Source organism: Sus scrofa, chromosome 13, assembly GCF_000003025.6.
Source record: "Sus scrofa isolate TJ Tabasco breed Duroc chromosome 13, Sscrofa11.1, whole genome shotgun sequence".
NCBI lineage: Eukaryota > Metazoa > Chordata > Mammalia > Artiodactyla > Suidae > Sus > Sus scrofa.
The window spans coordinates 158,540,367-158,560,421 of record NC_010455.5 but is presented as its reverse complement, the minus strand read 5'-3'; the positions used below and the strand labels follow the sequence as shown (position 1 = coordinate 158,560,421).

Genomic DNA, 20,055 nt, shown 5'->3' with positions numbered 1-20,055 from the left:
TGGAAACAACCCAAATGACAGCCCAAAGTGACCATCAATAGTAGACTGAATTTTTAAAAGTTGGATAATCACTCTATGTAATACTATACAGCAAGAACTACCATTACTATACAAGTATAGATAAATATCACTAACATGATATTAAGTGACACAAAATAAAACTCAAAAACAGGCAAAATTAATCTGCAGTGACAGAGGTCAGAAGTGTTAACCTTTTGGAGAGAGGTTAGATTGGAATGAGGCAGGGGGAGGAGACTGCTGGAGTCCTGGAAATGTTCTACGTCTTTACCTGCATAGTTGTGGTCATAGAAGGTATATGTATGTATAAATTCATTAAATTATACACTTAGGATTTGTACATTTTATGTGTATTTGTGCATTATTTACATGTGTATATGTATAAATGTCAATTAAAAAAAAACTGTTCCCTTTGCTCCAGGAGCTGGATTTTCTATCAAAATTGAATTTGTTTAGTAGGAGAGGATCTAGCTCTAGGTAGACATGCTGATAGCTGGCTATCTTGCAGGCTGCAGTCTGTCCCTTGCAAGTGGCCCGCTTCCAGAGCTGGCCTGGAGCTGACAGGCATATTAGGAGGGTCATGCTCTGTCATCATTGACAGCTGGAGATGCCATCACATGCCATCAGCAGCAAAGCACAGGGAAAACCAGGCAGTGAACTGTGCTTCCCACCCTTAGGCTGTGAGGCACAAGCCCCAGCAATGGAAGGATTAAAAATCCTCTCAATTTGAAAAGACAGGGGGAGGGGAGGGGAATGTGGGCTGCACAATTTATAAATAGACATTACCAGAGGCTGCCTGATGGTGAAGTGGTTGTTTAGTAAATCTTTCTTCTTTAAGGACTGCATTATCAGAGACCATTTGAAAACACCGGTTTCCTTTTGTCTTTTGGGGGATATCCTGGGTTTCATCAAGTCAGCCCTGTTGGGTAATATTTCTCTCTGCCAAATTTAGGGACAGGGCGTCGATATTTTGAATCACCTTTACATGGAGCACAAAGATGATGATGATGATGATGTGTGTTTTGCCAAATGGATGAGCAGCTTCTGGGGTCACAGCTGGATAGAGGAGGATGAGAGAGGACTCCGGGACCGCCATGGATCACAAGATGCCATTAGCAGGAAAACCTCCCTGCCCTGCCCAGTGAGTTATTATCATGGAACCAGGGGAGAGCTGAACTAGGGGAGGGGGATTTCTCTGAGATCTTTTTGAAGTATAAAGTTTTCTTTGGCTGAAAATCAGTACTTCCAAGCCTTTTTTTCATATTCACAAAAATCCCTTTTATCATTTTATCCTGTCCTCCAAGGGACCTGGTTTTCATCTATTAAGTAATGATTCCTTTGTTTTTAGCAACCTAAGCTATATTTAACTGCTCTTCAGAGCTCCTGATAAGCCTGAGATAATCCTGTTGAGTGGTAATGTAATTCAAGCCAAAGGAAAGAAACCCGATGTTATAGTTTGCATAGCATTGGTGTGGATCACTGTACAATTTTCAATGGTCTTTTTGAAATAATGAAAATAGTTCCACTATTTGGTGATATCTAAGGAATTGGGGATTCCACAAAATTAATCACTACCTTTGGTAAATCTGATATGTTCTTTCTTTTGGTTCTTATTTTGTTTTGGGGTGGGAGAGAAAGCCAAAATTCTCCTGCCCTCAGCACTATTTCCCCATGGCTAGGCAGAGCACCTGGAATCGAGGGGGAGCAAGGTATGAGCAGGAAAAGTCCCAAGAGGGGATTGGATGGGCCTGGCCAGGTTTGGACTTGGCAGCAGGTACGGCCAGGGATTTTTGCTCAACTGAGGTGCTAGAAGACCCCCAGGTAGACATGTTTGTTTTCTGCTTCAGAGTTATGGGGATTAATACAGCTTTTCTTTTTCGCATAACACTTAGCATTCCAGCTACCAGAGAATATTCCACCATCTCCCTGCTTCTGCTAACTCCAGAACCAAATAAGTTTGGGGGGTAATATTATTTTATTTCATTTTTAGTTCCACAGTTCCTGGAAGCATAATGCGTGAGAAGTATATTAAAGTGTGTAAGGCAATCTCTTTTACCCCCAATGATCAGCAAGTTTAAGGAATGAGACCTCTTTGAGACACAAATATTTGAAATCAGATCTCTTACCAAATATATATTCAAGGATAAAGCGCACGTTTCAACACTTCATTGAACTTCGGGTTCTTTAAGTGATAAAGGAGAGAGGTTGCACTGGATGATCTCCAGGAATGCTTTTAGCTCTAATTTTTTGTGATTCTGTTAGAAAATAAACACCTGCTTGTCATGGTCTCCTTTTAATCTCTTATGTCACACATTGAGTTGGGTATTCATAATGTATGAACCAGGAGTGTGACTAGCCTTTAGCTAGATAATGAGAACCAGGGAGAAATAAAGAGAAAAAATGAGATTCACTATTTACTATGACAGCCCATTGGAGCCACAGAAAATATGAAAACAAAGAAACATGACTTATAAAATACAGTTTCTTGAATAAATTTTAGTATCTATTAGACTTTAAGAACTGGGATAATCCACCCTATTAGAGAATCCTCTTGTAGATTGCAATGTTGTTTGCCTCAAACTATTGGGGAATAACAGGATTTGTTTTGTAGAACATTTCTAAATGGGTCCACATATTTTTTTTTTCTGTTCATACTGCTTTGGACATATGCCTGAATCAACCTGCTTGCATTCTCTGAGTCAATAATAAATTCCATAATTATCAGACTGACATGCAGAAAGCATGTGTTTATTTATTTTTTGTGGAAGTTCCCAGGCCAGGGTGAAAACCCATGTCACAGCAGTGACCCAAGCTGCTGCAGTGACAATGCCAGATGCTTAACCTGCTGTGCCACAAGAAAACTCTGCATAAGTTTATTTAAGAAGATAAAGCAAGGGGTAAACATGATAACCTGACTTAATAGAAAGCACAAATCACAGAACACAGATCAGGGGACCCAGGGCAGTGTGGGCAGAGTTCTGAAAAATAGGGAGTCTGATTCTTCATCTCTGTTCACACAAGGCCAGGTATTTGTGAAGTGCATCTGTAGTTGGATACTTAACTTTTCTAATTCTAAAATGTGTTCAAATTTTTCTTACTTTAGAGATAAGAGAACAATTAGATTTTCAAGTTTTTTGTGTTTTGCTTGAGCTCAATAAAAATGTTGTTAAAAAGCTTACTCTTAGCCTTATCTTTTTTCTTCCTCTCCCCAGTGCTCCAGTCTAAGGCTCTTCCCTTTTGCAACTTATTAGTAATCTATATCCATCAGTATTACGTGCATAGGAAGAGAAGAATTTCCCCCCCCTTTCCTATTTGAATGTGGTTTCTAATATGGTTCTTTAGCCTCTTGTATCTTGCAAAACCATGTGATGAAGTGTTAATTTATTAAACATATTTATTGAACACCTACTATGTGCCAGGCATTGTGCAAGGCACAGTAGGATTATAGGGTAAAAGAAAACATACATGGCCTCTGTGCTTGTGGAACTTCCAATCTAGCAGAAGATACAAATTTAGCAGAAAGAATGAGGTAGTCAAAGGGTGAAGCTTGCTCCTTCTCAGAGAACACTCCTTTTTGATATTTTAATCTCATTATAATCTGTGATTGATGATTTAAAGCAAATTAAAAAAATCTAACTTTATTGTCCTGAGGTCCTTGGTGAAAAAAAAAAATAAAGTCAGTAATTTGAAGTCTCTCTTTTCTCTTAGTGCTTCTTCGATATTTAAGGTAGGGACAGTATATGCTGGCCCTCATGATATCGTATGAGAAGATATAAAAGTAGCTTCTACCTATCTGCACCCAATGGATTCTTTCTCTTTTTTAAAATAATCACCTTTAGAAGTTCCCATTGTGGCTCAGCAGTAATGGAGCCCAACTAGTAACCCTGAGGACATGGGTTTAAACCCCTGGCCTCACTCGGTGGGTTAAGGATCCAGCATTGCTGTGGCTATGCTGTAGGCGGGAAGCTGTAGCTCTGATTCCATTCCTAGCCTAGGAACTTCCATATGCAGCCTTAAAAAGAAAAAAAAAAAATCACCTTTAGCCAATTTTATATTGTCTTCATATTCTCCATTTAAAGCTGTGTAGAGGAGTTTCTGTCATGGCTCAGTGGTTAACGAATCTGACTAGTATCCATGAGGTTCCATCTGTGGCCTTGCTCAGTGGGTTAAGGATCCGGTGTTGCCCTGAACTGTGGTGTAGGTTGCAGATGTAGCTCACATCCTGCATTGCTGTGGCTGTGGCATTGTCAGCAACTACAGCTCCGATTCGACCCCTAGCCTGGGAACCTCCATATGGTGTGGGTGAGGCCCTAAATGCACAAAAGACCCCCCCCCCAAAAAAAGCTGTATAGGTATATATAATTTTAATTTTTATTTCTGATTGACCCAATGATGGCTACACACTCTCTTCATTATAGTATTACACTATAGCAATTTTTCTCCTGTAGTTGCTCATGACAGGGATGGGGTGGGGGCATGGACCCCTTAGAGGATTTCTCACAAACCCCAAGAGAGAGGGTATGCTCTCAAGTTTCATGACTAATAGCGGTTCCTTAAATTTTTTTTTCGTTTTTGGGTCGCACCTGTGGCATATGGAGGTTCCCAGGCTAGGGGTGGAATCAGAGCTGTAGCAGGTGGCCTATACCACAGCCACAGCAATGTGGGATCTGAGCCTAGTCTGCGACCTACACCACAGCTCAGGGCAACGCCGGATCCTGGACCCACTGAGTGAAGACAGGGATCAAAACCTCGTCCTGATGGATACTGGTCAGATTTGTTTTCCACTGCGCCCAGTTCCTTGTTTTTCAGATTAAATTTGGATTTAATTTCAAGAGGAGATGATGCTTTAATCCAAAGAAATGAAACTAGTGATAGAATTTCAGGCATCAGCAACAATTCTACAGAGGAGCTTTTATCATAATGGTCCATGGATTGTTTTCTTTTCTGCTGGGTACTGAGATAGAGGAATTGCCAGGAAGGCAGCAGAGCGGAGTGGTTAAGAGCGACGCCTCTGGAGGTAGCCTCCCAGAATCTACTGCTGGCAGCCGAACTCTGAGCAAGTTTACCCGACCTCACTCTGCATGAGGTCCCAACATGTAAATGGGACAGTGCCTGGTACCTAATAAGTACCTATTCTTCTTTTACTCCCCCCTCCTCCCTCCTCCTCTTCCCTCCCCTCCTTTTCCCTCCCCTCCCCCTTCTTCTTCATTTTCTTCACCAGAGTTTAAAACATCTTTTAGTTTCCCTAAATGATGTCCAGTGGATGGTGTTGACCTACTATTTTACCAGTTGAACACTTAAATCTATTTTTTTCCTGATGCTGTTTCCATATATAGCATCTTGGCTCTGTTTATAAGCAATTAGACTACATTATCAAATACTCATCACATAAAATTCTTTTAGACTAATTCCTAAAGACCTACAAATTACCATTATCACTTCTGAAATAGAATGTTTAAAGTTTGAGTATAATGAGAACAGGTTAACATGAGATCTCTTGGCAGATTTTTAAGAGTACCATACAGTATTTTTATAACTGATACATTGTGAAAAGAATGTTTACAGGCAGTTTTACACAGAAACAGAATGAAGTTGTTGGGGTGCTGAAGACAGAAGTTTAGGATTATTAAATCCAAAGAAGGTCTGTCTTAGACTTGGCAATTTACCTCTCCAGTAAACTCACTAGTCACCTATTTTTGCTTGTTTGTTTTGTTTTGGCATGAGGAAGTTCCCAAGCCAGGAATCAAACCCACGCCACAGTTGCAACCTGCGCCACAGCTGTAGCAATGCTGGATCCTTAACCCGCTGTGCCACAAGGGAACTTCCTGGTTTTCTTTATTTTTTTTTTTACATTCTTTTTTTTTCCTTTAGTATTTTATTACTCAATGAATTTTATTACATTTGTAGTTGTACAATGATCATCACAACCAAATTTTATAGACTTTCCATCCCAACCCCTCAGTGCATCCCTCCACCCCCTAACCTGTCTCATTTGGAAACCATAAGTTTTTCAAAGTCTGTGAGTCAGTAACTGTTCTGCAAAGAAGTTCATTGTGTCTTTTTTTAGATTTCACATGTAAGTGATAGCATTTGGTATTGGTATCTCACCATCTGACTGATTTCACTTAGTATGATAATTTCTAGGTCCATCCATGTTACTGCAAATGCTGTTATTTCTTTCCGTTTAATTTCTGATGTCTGCCTCCCTTGTGGCTGAAGGTGGTGTGTGGAGGGGAGCTTGCTGTAGGCTTCCTGATGGGAGGGACTGGTGCCTTCCCACTGATAGGTGGGGCTTACTCCTATCCCTCTGGTGGGTGGGGCTTGTCTCTGGGTGAGATTAGAGGTGGCTGTGTGCCTGGCAGGGGGAAGGGGGTCTTCAGGCAGCCTGTTTACTGATGGGTGGGGCTGTGATCCCACCTGGATTATTGTTTGGCATGGGGCTTCTCAGCGCTGATGGGTAGGGCCAGATTTTCTCAAAATGGCCATCTCCAGAGAAACACATGCTGATGAATATTCCCAAAGCCTTTGCGTCCAATATCCTTCCCCCTCAATGAGCCACAGTTACTCCCTGTTTTCCCAGGAAAACCTCCAAGAACTGCAGTCAGGTCTGACCCCGATTCCTATGGAGCCTCTGCCTTGCCCTGGGACCCAGTGCACATGAAATCCTGTGTGTGCCTTTCAAGAATGGGGTCTCCATTTCCTCAGTCCCATGGAGCTCCTGCACACAAGCCCCACTGGCCTTCAATGCCAGATGCTCTGGGGGCTCTTTCTTCCAGTGCCAGATCCCTAGGCGTGGGGACCTGACGTGGGACTCAGAACTCTCACTCCTATAGGTGAGTCTCTGTGAACCAGTTACTTTCCAGTCTGTGGAGCTTCCCACCCAGGAGGTATGGGGTTACTTATATCACATAATTGCCCCTCCTACCTCTTGATGTGGCCTCCTCTTTGTCTTCCGGAGTAGGATATCTTTTTGAAAGTTTCCAGTCCATTTGATTGAAGATTGTTCAGCATTTGGTTGTAATTTTGTTGTTTTTATGAGAGAAGTTGAACTCCAGTCCTTCTATTCTGCCATCTTAATCCTGTCTACTAGTCACATAATGTTAGGCAAGTCACTTAGCCAGACTAAGATTCATTTTCCTCAACTGTAAAAGGGGAGGAATGACTCCCTTGTAGGATTTATTCTGAGGTTAGCAATAAGGGCATGGCCCCCAGAGTGCCTGACACACACCATGCACGATGAATCAACATAGCTCTTATTATCTCAGCACCTGAATTTTATCCCTCTTGTTTCTCATCTTGCTGTTAATGGGTGGCTCAGGTGCTTGCATTTACTCAGAGAGCCAGAGGGGTACAATTGAAGGGTAATTGCAATTAAACCCAGAAAAAAGAACATCAAGTAGTTAAGCTCTTGAAGTAAAGATATTACATAACTTTTTTATTTAAAAACAAAAAAAGCTTGGGGTCAGAGACTGCGTAGGATTTTTCTTTGACAGAAGTCATTTTCTGGGCTTTGTAGTCTGGGGGCTGGGGAGCCTAGCTGGCAAGCTCAGGGTGTGGGGGATTCCAGCCCACGTGTCAGACCTGCTTCACAGCATGGGGATAAAGTTGGTCCATGGTTGTGAAGGTGACAAGTCCATACCTTGTAAAAATAAGCTATTTAGGGCATTGATACAAATCTTAATGAGGGAAATTATATTAGAAGGGTATATAAAATTATGTAAGTAGAGCTTGCTCAGTAAGCAAACATTTTTAAAAGTGGGAGCTTTTCTCTGTAACCAATTAGAATGCTTTTTTTTTTTTGTCTTTTTGCCATTTCTTGGGCCGCTCCTGCAGCACATGGAGGTTCCCAGGCTAGGGGTCCAATCGGAGCCGTAGCCACTGGCCTACACCAGAGCCACAGCAATGCAGGATCCAAGCCGCGTCTGCAACCTACTCCATAGCTCATGGCAATGCCGGATCCTTAACCCACTGAGCAAGGCCAGAATTTGAACCCGCAACCTCATGGTTCCTAGTCGGATTCGTTAACCACTGAGCCACGACAGGAACTCCTAGAATGCTCTTTTAAGCTTATTTCTCACAAGGTCCCACACCAGAACAAATAAACTGAAAATTTCCTCTGACATAAAGAGGTATTAAGTATACACTTTAATTATATTGTGATGGAAACCCTTGTCATTTTTTTCAGGCCTCTCAGTGGAAGAGGACATTTGTACAAACATCTGCATTTCACTCCCACTCTCACATTTTAAATTATTATTTTAAAAATTTTAGTATGGTGAGAACAAGTAACATGAGAGCTATCTCTTGGCAGATTTTTTTCCTTTTTTTTTTTTAGGGCCACCGCCTGTGGCATATGGAGGTTTCCAGGTTAGGTGTCAAATCAGGGCTGCAGCTGCAGGCCTGTGCCACAGCCACAGCAACGTCAGATCTGAGCACTTCTGTGACATAATACACCACAGCTCACAGCAACCCCGGATCCTTAACCCACTGAGCAAGGCCAAGGATCGAACCTGCGTCCTCATGGATGCTAGTCAGATTCATTTCTGCTGAGCCACGATGGGAACTCCCCTCCTTGGCAGACTTTTAAGTGTACAGTACAGTATTGTTTTCTATAGACACAATGTTGCGTAGCAGATTTCTAGAACTTACTCACTTTGCATAACTGAAATTTTAGACCCATTGATTAGCAACTCCCCATTTCTGCATCCTCCCAGTCCTTGACAATCACTTTTGTATTCCTTGCTTTTATGAGTTGACCAGATACCTAATGTAAATGGAATCATGCCGTATTTGTCCTTCTGTGCCCCAGTCTCAAAATTTTTGTGTTGTTTTCCTAATCATACAATACATGATCACTGTGGATCATGAAGAAAACAAGGCCACATCGCAGAGAAAGCCTTTGATAACAGTTGGGTATGTTTTTTGTTTTGTGGGTTTTTTTTTTTTTTTTTTTTTTTTTGCCACAATGCACAGCGGCTTGATGTGGGATCTCAGCTCCCAGACTAGAGACTGAACCTGGGCCACAGGGGTGGAAGTGCCAAACCCTAACCACTAGACCACCAGAGAACTCCCACAGTTGATTATGTTAAGATTGCTTATCTTGGGAGTTGCCACTGTGGTTCAGCGGGTTACAAACTGGACTAATATCCATGAAGATTCGGGTTCGATCCCAGGCCTCGATCAGTGGGCTAATGATCAGGTGTTGCCATGAGTTGTGGTGTAGGTCACAGATGCAGCTTGGATCCCACGTTGCTGTGGCTGTGGTATAGGCCAGCAGCTGCAGCTTGGATTTGACTCACTAGCCTGAGAACTTCCATGTGCCATGGGTACTGCTCTGAAAAAAAAAAAAAAAAATATATATATATATATATGGCTTATCTTATTTCTCCTGACTCCAGCCCATTACCGCCTTCCCATTCCAGCCCTCCTTCCTCCTCTCAGGTGCTCCCCAACCCCATCAGGCTTCTTTCCTTCCATGCCAGCAAGCTCTCTCTGTGGCAGGGCTTCTGTACATATGGTCTCATCCTCAGGCAGACAAGTGGACTCTGTTCCCTAATTAGTTCTTCAGCTTATAGCTGAATTGTCACCCCTTCGCAGAAATCTCCCCTGAGCCTCCCAGCCACCTCAACACCCACCCAAATATATGAGATTTTACTCTGATATACCATCTTATGGCACCTTGAACATTCCCTTTATAGCATTTGGTCAAGAATGTAGGCAGCGGCCCTGTTTGTTTAGTATTTCTCTCCCAGGTAGACATAAACTCTAAGAGGGAGAAACACTGTCTGCTTTGCTCCCCACTTTATCCACAACATCAAGTACTATGTCTGACCTGGAGTAAATGGACTAATATATAGTTACCTCATGTGTCCTAGCATCTCTATAAATCTTTAACCATATTTCTTTCTTTTTTTCTTTTTTTTTAGGACTTCACCCATGGCATATGGAGGTTCCCAGGCTAGCGGTCAAATCCAAGCTGTAGCTGCCGGCCTATGCTACAGCTCACGACAATGCTGGATCCTTGACCTACTGAGCTGGGTTAGGGATTGAACCCACATCCTCATAGATACTAGTTGGGTTCATTACTGCTGAGCCACGATGGGAACTCCCTTTTTTTTTTTTTTTTCTTCGTTTTTGGCCACTCCTAGGCTTATGGAGCTCCTGGACCAGAGATCAGATCCAAGCCATAGTAATGACCTAAGCCACAACTGTGGTGACACAGATCCTTAACCCACTGTTCTGGGCTGGGGATTGAACCCACATCCCAATGCTCCCAGATGCTGCCAATCCCATTGTGCACAGCAGGAGCTCCCCATATTTGTGATTATTGTTTGAGAGTAACTTTCTAGACATGTGTGTGGGTTTTCCCAGGCTGCCATAACAAAATGCCATAGACTGGATGGCTTAAACAATAGACATTTATTTCCACACAGATTTGGAGGCTGGAAGTTTAAGATCCAGGTGTCAGCAGGTTTGGTTTCTTCTGAGGCCTCTCTCCTTGGCTTGTAGATGGCACCTTATTGCTGTGTCCTCACATGGTCTTTCCTCTGTGTGAATGTATCCCTGGTGTCTCTCATATCTTCTTCTTATAATAAGGACACTCATCAGATTGGATTAGGGCCACACTCATGGCCTCATTTTAACCTAATCTTTAAATGTCCAATCTCCAAATACAGTCAGTTCTCAGCTACTCATGTAGGTCTTCGACATGTGAATTTGGGGGGAAGGATGACACAATACAGCCCATAATGATGTGCAAGGGATCAGCTCAAGGAGAGAAGTATTTTAAGACTTTAGGCTCCTGTTGCCAACAACTTTCTAGGAAGGCTGTGTACATTTCTAGCCCTACCAGCAAGAAATGACAGTGCCTATTCCCTGGCACTCTTGCTAGTGTTAGTATCATTAAAATATATATATTTATAAATATATATGTGTATATATATAAATGTAAAATTGTATGTTATTTCATTTTACCATAATTTTTGACTACTGCTAAGCATTAATAATTTTTACCATTACCAAAAGAAATACCAAATTTTTACCATTTGGTATTTCTTTTTCTTTCATTCTTTATACATGTATTCATTCAATATATATTTAATGAATGCCAGCTCTGAACAAGGCAAAGTTCACATACTGGGATTCTAGCAGAGATGAAATACAGCCCTTGACATGATAGAGCATATAGTCTAATGGAGAAGAGAGTTGTGTAACAAAAGTAACCAAATTAGTGATGACAGTTGTAATTAGTATCATAATTAAGGATGAGATCTCAGAAGATTGTTCAGGGATGGTAGGAAAGACGTCCTGGGGAAATGCAGTTTCCACAGTGACTGAAGGATGATTGGCCAGTAATGAGGTGAAGGGGTGGGGTGGTGGGTGAGGTCACAGCCAGAAAAGACCCCTTGTGAAATTGCCTGTGAGGTGGAGGAACAGACAGAGACCAGTGAGGCTGTGTCATTGAAGGGGTGGGGTGGTGCAAGATGAGGTGCAAAGCGGAAAGTGTTCAGGTACGAGTTCTTTGTTGTTATTTTAACAACACTGGCTGCTGTGGGGATGAAATAAAGTAAGAGTGAATACAGATATCCACTACTTTGAGGGTGCTGTTGTGATCTGGGTGAAAGGTAATGATAACTTGGATTAGGGTAGTAACAGTGGCACTGGAAAAAAGTGGATGGTTTTGAGAGACACTTGAGTGGAATCTGCTGACTTGGCAATTGGATGTGGAGGGTGGCTTCAGAGTTACTGTTCTGAATCACTGGGCAAATGGTGGTGCCTTTTCCTGAGTGAGGGGCACTTGAGAAATGGGTTTGGGGAGGAGAAATGATAAATTCCAATTCAGACAAGTTGGGTTGAGTGCCTATGGGATACCAAGAGGAGAAGCTGAGTGGGCAGAAGTTCAGAAGAGGGGTCTGGGCTCACAATATACATGAGGAAACTGCGTTATGGATAGAAATTGAAGACTAGAGATGAGACATTTAGGGAGACAATGTAAAGTGAGAAAGGAAAGGGGGGGAAGGAAGACTAATTTAGAGCACTGGGAGACTCCAACAGTTATGAGCAGATAGAAGGATGAAGTGAGCAAAAAAGTCTAAGACACCATGACAGAAAAATCAAAAGGGAAACCAAGAGGGTGCAGTGGTAGAAGGCAAGACAAAGACTGTTGCCAGAAGGGTCCGCTGGGCACCTGCTATTAAATGCTACTGAATAATTAGAAGACCAAAAAGTGCACAGAATTTGGCAACATGGAGACCAATATCCTGACTCAAGTTAGTGTGGGTGAAAAAGCTGGATCGTAGTGGGTTGGAAAGTGAGATACATTAAGAGAGCAAAGATCACAATTCTTATTTATTTATTTATTTTTGCTTTTTAGGGCCACATCTGTAGCATATGGAGGTTCCCACGCTAGGGGTCGAATCAGAGCTGCAGCTGCCAGCCTATGCCACAGCCACAGCAACGCAGGACCCGAGCTGTGTTTGCATCCTACACCACAGCTCACAGCAGCTCTGAATGCTTAACCCACTGAGTGAGGCCAGGGATTGAACCCGCATCCTCATAGTTACTAGTCAGATTTGTTTCTGCTGTGCCACAATGGGAACTCCAAGATCACAATTCTTTTTTTTTTTTTTTTTGTCTTTTGTTGTTGTTGTTGTTGCTATTTCTTGGGCCGCTCCCGCGGCATATGGAGGTTCCCAGGCTAGGGGTTGAATCGGAGCTGTAGCCACCGGCCTACGCCAGAGCCACAGCAACGCGGGATCCGAGCCGCGTCTGCAACCTACACCACAGCTCACGGCAATGCCGGATCGTTAACCCACTGAGCAAGGGCAGGGACCGAACCCGCAACCTCATGGTTCCTAGTCGGATTCGTTAACCACTGCGCCACAACGGGAACTCCCACAATTCTTTTAAGAAGTTTTGCTTCTCTGAATGGTCTGTCCTTTGATCATTTTCCAGTTGTGATTTTAACATTGATGTCTTTGTATTACATGAAATGTTTGTCGGTATTATATGAAATACACTTATTTATTTTCAAGATATTTTATTAACATTAGTAGTATGTAACACATATTTAAAAAAATTTTTTTGGTCTACCATACACTTATATGTTTTATTAGGCACACTACCTTTATTTTTATATACTTAATTAATATTTTTCCTTATGACTTTTTCTTTTGCTCTTTTGTTTAGAAATGCCTTCTCCATATAGAAATCACACAAATATTCACTTTTGTATTATTTCTTAAGTATTTATGGCCTCACTAAACATTTCTTTTGATCATTTAGGAATTTATTTTTATATATCAATTTAAGGCTTGGAACATTCATTATACTGCCCTAATGACGAAGGAGCAACAAAGCTAGGCTTGGGATGTTCTACTTAATGTTTTAATCAATTGACTCTACTACCTTGCTGCAGGAGAAAAGTCCCACCAATCAAGGAGATAAAATTTCAGTTCAACATCAGATTTGTATGGTTAGTAATTTATAGACATTCTATCTCTGTGCTAATATTGTGTAATCTCTTTAGATTGTAAATTTTTTTATTCTGTATTCCCAGTTTCCTGTGCTTCCCAGGCTCATGTCATCTGATAGCCACCCTAGAAGACATTCATATGAGGACCAGGGATTTCGAAGCTGTACTCACATGCGGGATTACAGAAAACGCTCAGGGGATGGGTCATTCAAGGAGCCACTGGAATCAAAAGAAAGATCTCATTCCAAAATTCAGGCATTTTCAGAGTCCTTTGAACAGCAGCTGTGCTTTAGAACCAAGCGCTCTGTCTCTTTGGTATGTAACAGAATTATTGAATATTTAAGCCATTTTAGAAAAGGAACACCAAAAGGTCCACCAGTTTAAGGAGAAACAAATTTTCTCAACTTGGTGTTGAGATCTTTGAGAAATGGCACTCAATTTTAGGGAACCCAGATGTATATAACATTTTAAAATTATTATTTTTGAAGACATCTGGTATAGGAAGAATTCCTGAAGGATCATATATGGAATGTATGTATATATATATATATATATGTATATATTCTTTTTTTTTTCACATTATCCTCCATCATGTTCCATCAGAAGTGATTGGATATATTTCCCTGTGCTATACAGCAGGATCTCATTGCTTATTCACTCCAAGTTCAATGGTTAGCATCTACTAACCCTGAACTCTCAGTCCATCCCACTCCTTCCCCCTCCCCCTTGGCAATCACAAGTCTGTTCTCCAAGTCCATGAGTTTGTTTCTTTTCTGTAGATAGGTTCATTTGTGCTGTATATTAGATTACATATAGAAGTGATATTATGGTATTTGTCTTTCTCTTTTTGACTTCATTTATTATGAGAGTCTCTAGTTCCATAATTTTTATTAGATTCCAGATACAAGTGATATCTCCTTGTAAGGGCTTTTTAAAAATTAAAAAAAGGTTTTTTTGGCTGCACCAGAGGCAAGCAGAATTTCCCGGGTCCCAGATCAAACCCGCACTGCAGCAGTGGCCAGAGCTGTTGCAGTAACAATGCCGGATCTTTAACCTGCTAGGCCATAGGAGAACTCCTTCCCTGTGCTTTAAGAAGCACTCAGAAGGCAATCTCTGTACTCTGTTGAGTGGATATCCAGGAGCAGGATCAGGAGCAGAAGCAGGAGCAAGAGAAGGCTAGGCATTCACAGTGGCCTCATGGGAGTCTAAGTAAACCACAGGAGATTCAAGTGCATGAGATGGGGGAAGAATAGAAACACCACTGATGATGCCAAACGTGATACATAACATAATAAATCTGAGATAAATTAATTGGGAGGTAGTTTTTCAACTCGGCCACATGCTCACTGAGAGGCCTTGAACAAAATACTTCTTTTTTTGTGGGTCTTTGGTTTTTGTTTTATTTTGCAAAACAAGAATCAGGATCTGTTTCTGCCATGTAGTGGGCAGAGCCAAGTAAGTAACCTAGGTGTATTGCCACCTGGTTTTTGAGCTAGGCTCTGTGAATGGAAAGGGGAAGACACTCAAGTGCTTCTGATCTCACTGTCCACCTGAGCATAGTGCCTTCTGCCCGGCAGTGATGGTTGTTGGGGTACTGTCCCTGTGTGTCTTTGTCTCACAGGTGACACCTTGCTTTTGTCACTGATGGTGTCTTTCTGGATCTATGATTCTCCTTCCGTCAGCTGCTTTCTCTACAGGATCGTAAGAGGAATGAGGAAGGAAGAATAGTAAACAGCTGTCATTCACTGTATCTCCAATCTTAAGTTTATGTCTTTTCTTTATACTTTTTTTTTTAAGGATATGGCTTCAGACTTAGAGCAATGTTGCAAGAATAGTGCAAAGAATACACCCTTCATCTAGATTCCCTCCCAACATGTTATCACATTTTTTTTTTTTTTTTTTTTTTTGGCTGCACCCACAGCATGTGAAAACTCCTGGGCTAAGGATTGAACCTGCACCATAGCAGTGACCCGAGCCATAGCAGTGACAATGCCAGATCCTTAACTCACTGCACCACCAGGGAATTCCATTATTACGTTAACTTATACCCTCTCTCTCCTTCCCACCTGCAAAGGCACGAGAAAATTTTTTTTTACATAAACACAGTATGATAATTAAACTCAGGAAATTAACACTGATACTTTTATGTCTAATCTATTGAACTTATTCATATTTTGCCAGTTGTCCCAATAATATTTTTTAGAGTGAGATTCTAGATCATACATTACAACAGATTTTCATGTCCCTTTAAGCTATTTTATTCTGGGGCAGTGCCTCAGTCTTTTCTTGTCTTTGATGGAACTGGCATCTGAAGAGTACAGGCCAGTGGTTTTTTAGAATGAAGCTCAGTTTGAGTTCATCTGATATTTCCTCATGATTAGATTCACATTATGAACTTTTGGCAGGAATAAAACATGTGAAAGAATTTCTGTCTCAAAACTATATGTTAAAGTCATTAACTATATTAATTAGGGGACTGTCTTGCTTTAAATTCTTCAGAACAAGGGAGGGTATAAATATATTTTGAAAAACAATTTTAATCTGAACAGTTCTTTGTTGGTTCTGTGGCCTCAGGAAAAAAATTCATATCACATATTTACAGAAGTGTGTGGTGTGAAATCAGTTTTCTTTCTTTCCTTTTTTTTTTTTTTAAATGGCTGCAGCTCTGGCAATGCCAGATCCTTTAACCCTCTGTGGTGGGCTGGGGATCAAACTTGTGCATCTGCAGTAACCAGAGCTGCAACCAGAGCTGCTGCAGTCAGATTCTTAACCTACTGCATCACAGCAGGAACTCTGTGAAATCAGTTTTCTTATTTAAAGAGATGTTCATTACAATATCACTAAAATATAAAAATGTTTCATTCATTTCCCACTTCTTCCTTTTGAATGCCACGATAACCAAGGCAGCATTTTCAACTTTTTTGACTGAAGAACTCTCTTCACAGTTTTATACAGTTGGTCCTTTGTATTCTCAGATTCCTTACCCATGGACTTGAACATCTTCAGCTTTTGGTGTCCATGGGTGGTCCTGGAACCAATCTCCTTGCAGATAATGAGGGACAACTGTATAATAACTAGAAATCTGCTAGGAATTTACAAAATCATTAAACTTTTTTTTATCGTAATATATCGTATTATATTTTATCGTATTATTTTATGTCTTTTTTTTTTTTTTTTTTTTTTTTTTTTTTTGCTTATTAGGGCTGAACTCTTGGCACATGGAAGTTCCCAGGCTAGGGGTTGAATTAGAGCTGCAGCTGCCAGCCTACACCACAACCACAGCAACACCAGATCCAAGCCTCATCTGTGATCTACACCACAGTTCTTGGCAATGCCAGATCCTTAACCTGCTGAGTGAGGCCAGGGACTGAATCTGTGTCCTCATGGGTACTAGTTGGGTTCATTGCTGCTAATCCACAACAGGAACACCCATGTCAGTTTTTAAAGGGAATATATATTGTAAATTTTATCTTAATGCAAAATAAAACATTCAGAATGTTGCATACTTTAAAACTTTTTTCTATTTAGCAATTGGTGTGCTTTCTAAAGCTAACGCCATTAAAAAGTGTGATTTGTCAGCAAATTAAAAAAATATATATATTTTATTTGGGAGCCCAAGGCATGCTAATATGTAGATTTAAATTTCACATTTTTTATTTTACCTATTGATTTATTTATTTTCATTTTTGGCCACCCTGTGGCTTATGGAGTTCTCCAGGCCAGGGATCAGATCCTACCCACAATCATGACCTAAGCTGCAGCAGCACCAGATCCTTAGCCCACTGTACCTGGGGATTGAACCTGAAACCCAGCGCTCGCTCCCAAGATGCTGCCAATCCCATTGTGACACAGTGGGAACTCCTAAATTTTATATCTTTTAGCATCAAGAAGAGCCAGAAACTGCTTTTTGACCTGATCATGACCAACAACATTAAATATTTTCATTTTGATTTTGAAAAACTCAACTGGCTTATTTTGTTAATTTTTCACATTTTGTGAAAGAAAGAAATATTTCAGGTCATTATTTATGAGCAGTTCTCAGTCTCTATTCTCAATAAGAGAAAATCCAAGCCGCAAATAATCATCACTATATTTTCTTTTTTAATACTGTTCTCATAGGGATTAGAGATATTCATGGCTGCTAAATATGAAATATGTTCAGATGGATAGATTTAATACACCCTCTGGAGCTAATGAAAATAATCTGGAGGCACATTTGCAGAGCTTGTACAATTTTTAAGCTCCTTTTAACTTGTATTCGGCTTCATCATTTGTTGGACTTTCTGATTTTGACTAATGGACCATTATAGGTAGAAATGAAATAACCTGGTTATGACAACAATTTAACACTGTAGCGTAGCCGACACCACCACAGTAACCAGACATTCCCCATAAGTCACCCTGCAGGGCTGAGTCATGACCTTGCTCATCTGACTGCCACTCACCACTGCATATATTCACCTTATAGGCACTCAGGGGTTTTCCACCTTTCCAGTTCAAATGGAGGAGAGGGAGAGTAATGCTTTTATTGGTTTATTAAAAAAATTGAAGGTGTGAATAGATACCATCACTATACTTATCAACACCATTCCTTTTTTTTTTTTTTTTGTCTTTTTGCTATTTCTTGGGCCGCTCCTGTGGCATATGGAGGTTCCCAGGCTAGGGGTCTAATCAGAGCTGTAGCCACCAGCCTACACCAGAGCCACAGCAACGCGGGATCCGAGCCGCGTCTGCAACCTACACCACAGCTCACGGCAATGCCAGATCGTTAACCCACTGAGCAAGGGCAGGGACTGAACCCGCAACCTCATGGTTCCTAGTTGGATTCGTTAACCACTGCGGCACAACGGGAACTCCAACACCATTCCTTTTAATTAATTCCCTTAAAAAGCACTCTCTGACCAAGGGAACCAGAGCCCCTACCCCCACTAGCTTCCTGTCATTTCACCATGCTTATAGTTATTATTGTTTCTTGTTTCCTTTAAAGTTCATTGTCTATCTCCCTCCACCTAGGTGTAGCATCTAGGAGGTAGGGTCTCTCTAGTTAGTGCTGTATCTCCTGATCCTAGAACAACAGTATGTGTTTAACTCATCATTGAATATGAACCCCTGGACAACCTGTTGGGAATGTTAATGTGGTTGGATGTCATTCTTTACATAGTCCTCACATGAAAACATAGTGCAAACCCAGTTAATATAATTTAAGGGAGTGAATATAAGGAGGTTAAAACCATTCCATGTATGATTCACTTGCCATGTTCCTTTTCAAAAAGCACTGGGAGAATACTAATTTTATTGTGTGGTGAAATCACATCCCTCTGTGAGGGGCACAGTCAGAGTTGAGGGCAGCTTGAGTTTCCTCCTTGACCATGTGCTGATGCCCACCCCCCCATTCCATGGCTGAGTCTTTAGTAACATGCTAACTTATTTATGCTAATTTACTGCTAGAAACTAAGATGTGAAGTCTACTACATGATTACGGCTTTCTTCATTTATGATCATTAGGAAAAACATGGAATGTTGTTACCTATTGGCATATCTACCCTTTTCTGACTCTTCATTTTCAGGGACCTGAGAGCAGAAAGGAGAGAAATGAGAAAGAATGCTGGAGGCTGGAGATGAGGTCTCACAAGAAAGTAGAGGAAAGGAGGAGCTCTAGGAAGGAAGAGCTTGGAGAAGCATATATACCTGCCCTGCCTGAAAAATGGCCCAAATAATGCTTTGTTTCCGCACCACAACTACAGATGCTATCGTGTTTTCTGAGCCCCAATTCACCAGGCTCAGGAGAGGGAGCTATAAAAGTGTGTCGCAGATGCTGAGTGACTCAGGGGGTGGTAGGTCCAGCTGCTCCCCAAGACAGCTGGCGTCATTCTCCAACTGCTTTTGAGAGTATGATCTGCTGTTGCCCTTTTATGGGAATAAAAAGAAGAAAAGGTATTTTGATTGAGTAAAGTAATTCTTGAAAATGTAAAGAAAGATATTTCAAGAGCCACCCACACGTCTTCACCAACCCTTCTTCCACGTCAGCCTTGCAAATAATTTTAAATAAAAGTCATTGGTGTGACTCGAAGTTTACTTCCTTATTAGAAGCTATTATGTAAGTATGTCTAATGGCCATCACTTAAGGAGAACTGGTATTTAATGTGCCAAGTACTATGCTGAGCTTTGAATGCATTACCTAAAATAATCCTCACCACTCTGAAATGAGACCTATTCTTTTCACTTGCTGGCTGAGGAAACTGAGTTTTGGGAGGTTCGGTAACCCGTTGATGAGGTGGCAGAGTTAGGACTGAGTCCAGTTTATTCTGACTCATGTTCCTAACCCGAGGCAGGACTATTGTTTCTCTTTAGTTTAGCAGGCTTGTGATGTGCTTGTGAATGGGCAGGTGTGGATGGCAAAAGCAGGATTTAGGAGTGAAGTAGGTTACAATTTGGATTACATGGGTGGGGAGTGATTCTCTGAGATTAGTTTTATGTGCTGGGTTCTAACTTTATGAGGCAACATTGTATTTAATTATTTCTTGTTTTTATTGAAGTATAATTGACATATAACAACATATTAT

General features: G+C 41.1%; 1 protein-coding gene across 2 annotated transcripts; it reads left to right on the top strand.

Annotated features, from left to right (window-relative positions):
- On the top strand, positions 636–19,556 carry LNP1 (leukemia NUP98 fusion partner 1). 2 transcript variants are annotated; one of them, XM_005654070.3, is made up of 4 exons: positions 636–1,159; positions 13,436–13,492; positions 13,577–13,807; positions 19,060–19,556. In XM_005654070.3, exons 1-4 carry the CDS (start codon positions 1,004–1,006, stop codon positions 19,207–19,209), a joined length of 594 nt encoding a protein of 197 aa, XP_005654127.1. In that variant the 5' UTR covers positions 636–1,003; the 3' UTR covers positions 19,210–19,556. The 2 variants fall into 2 exon arrangements, with proteins under 2 accessions (XP_005654127.1, XP_003132750.1); XM_003132702.4 differs by lacking the exon at positions 13,436–13,492.

Excerpts from the sequence above, each read along its gene's own strand:
- LNP1 (XM_005654070.3), top strand. The coding sequence starts at position 1,004 with ATGGAGCACAAAGATGATGATGATGATGATGTGTGTTTTGCCAAATGG. Across the intron at positions 13,493-13,576 it reads TTCAACATCAGATTTGTATG|TTTCCTGTGCTTCCCAGGCT; the intron begins GTTAGTAATTTA and ends CTGTATTCCCAG. Across the intron at positions 13,808-19,059 it reads CCAAGCGCTCTGTCTCTTTG|GGACCTGAGAGCAGAAAGGA; the intron begins GTATGTAACAGA and ends CTTCATTTTCAG.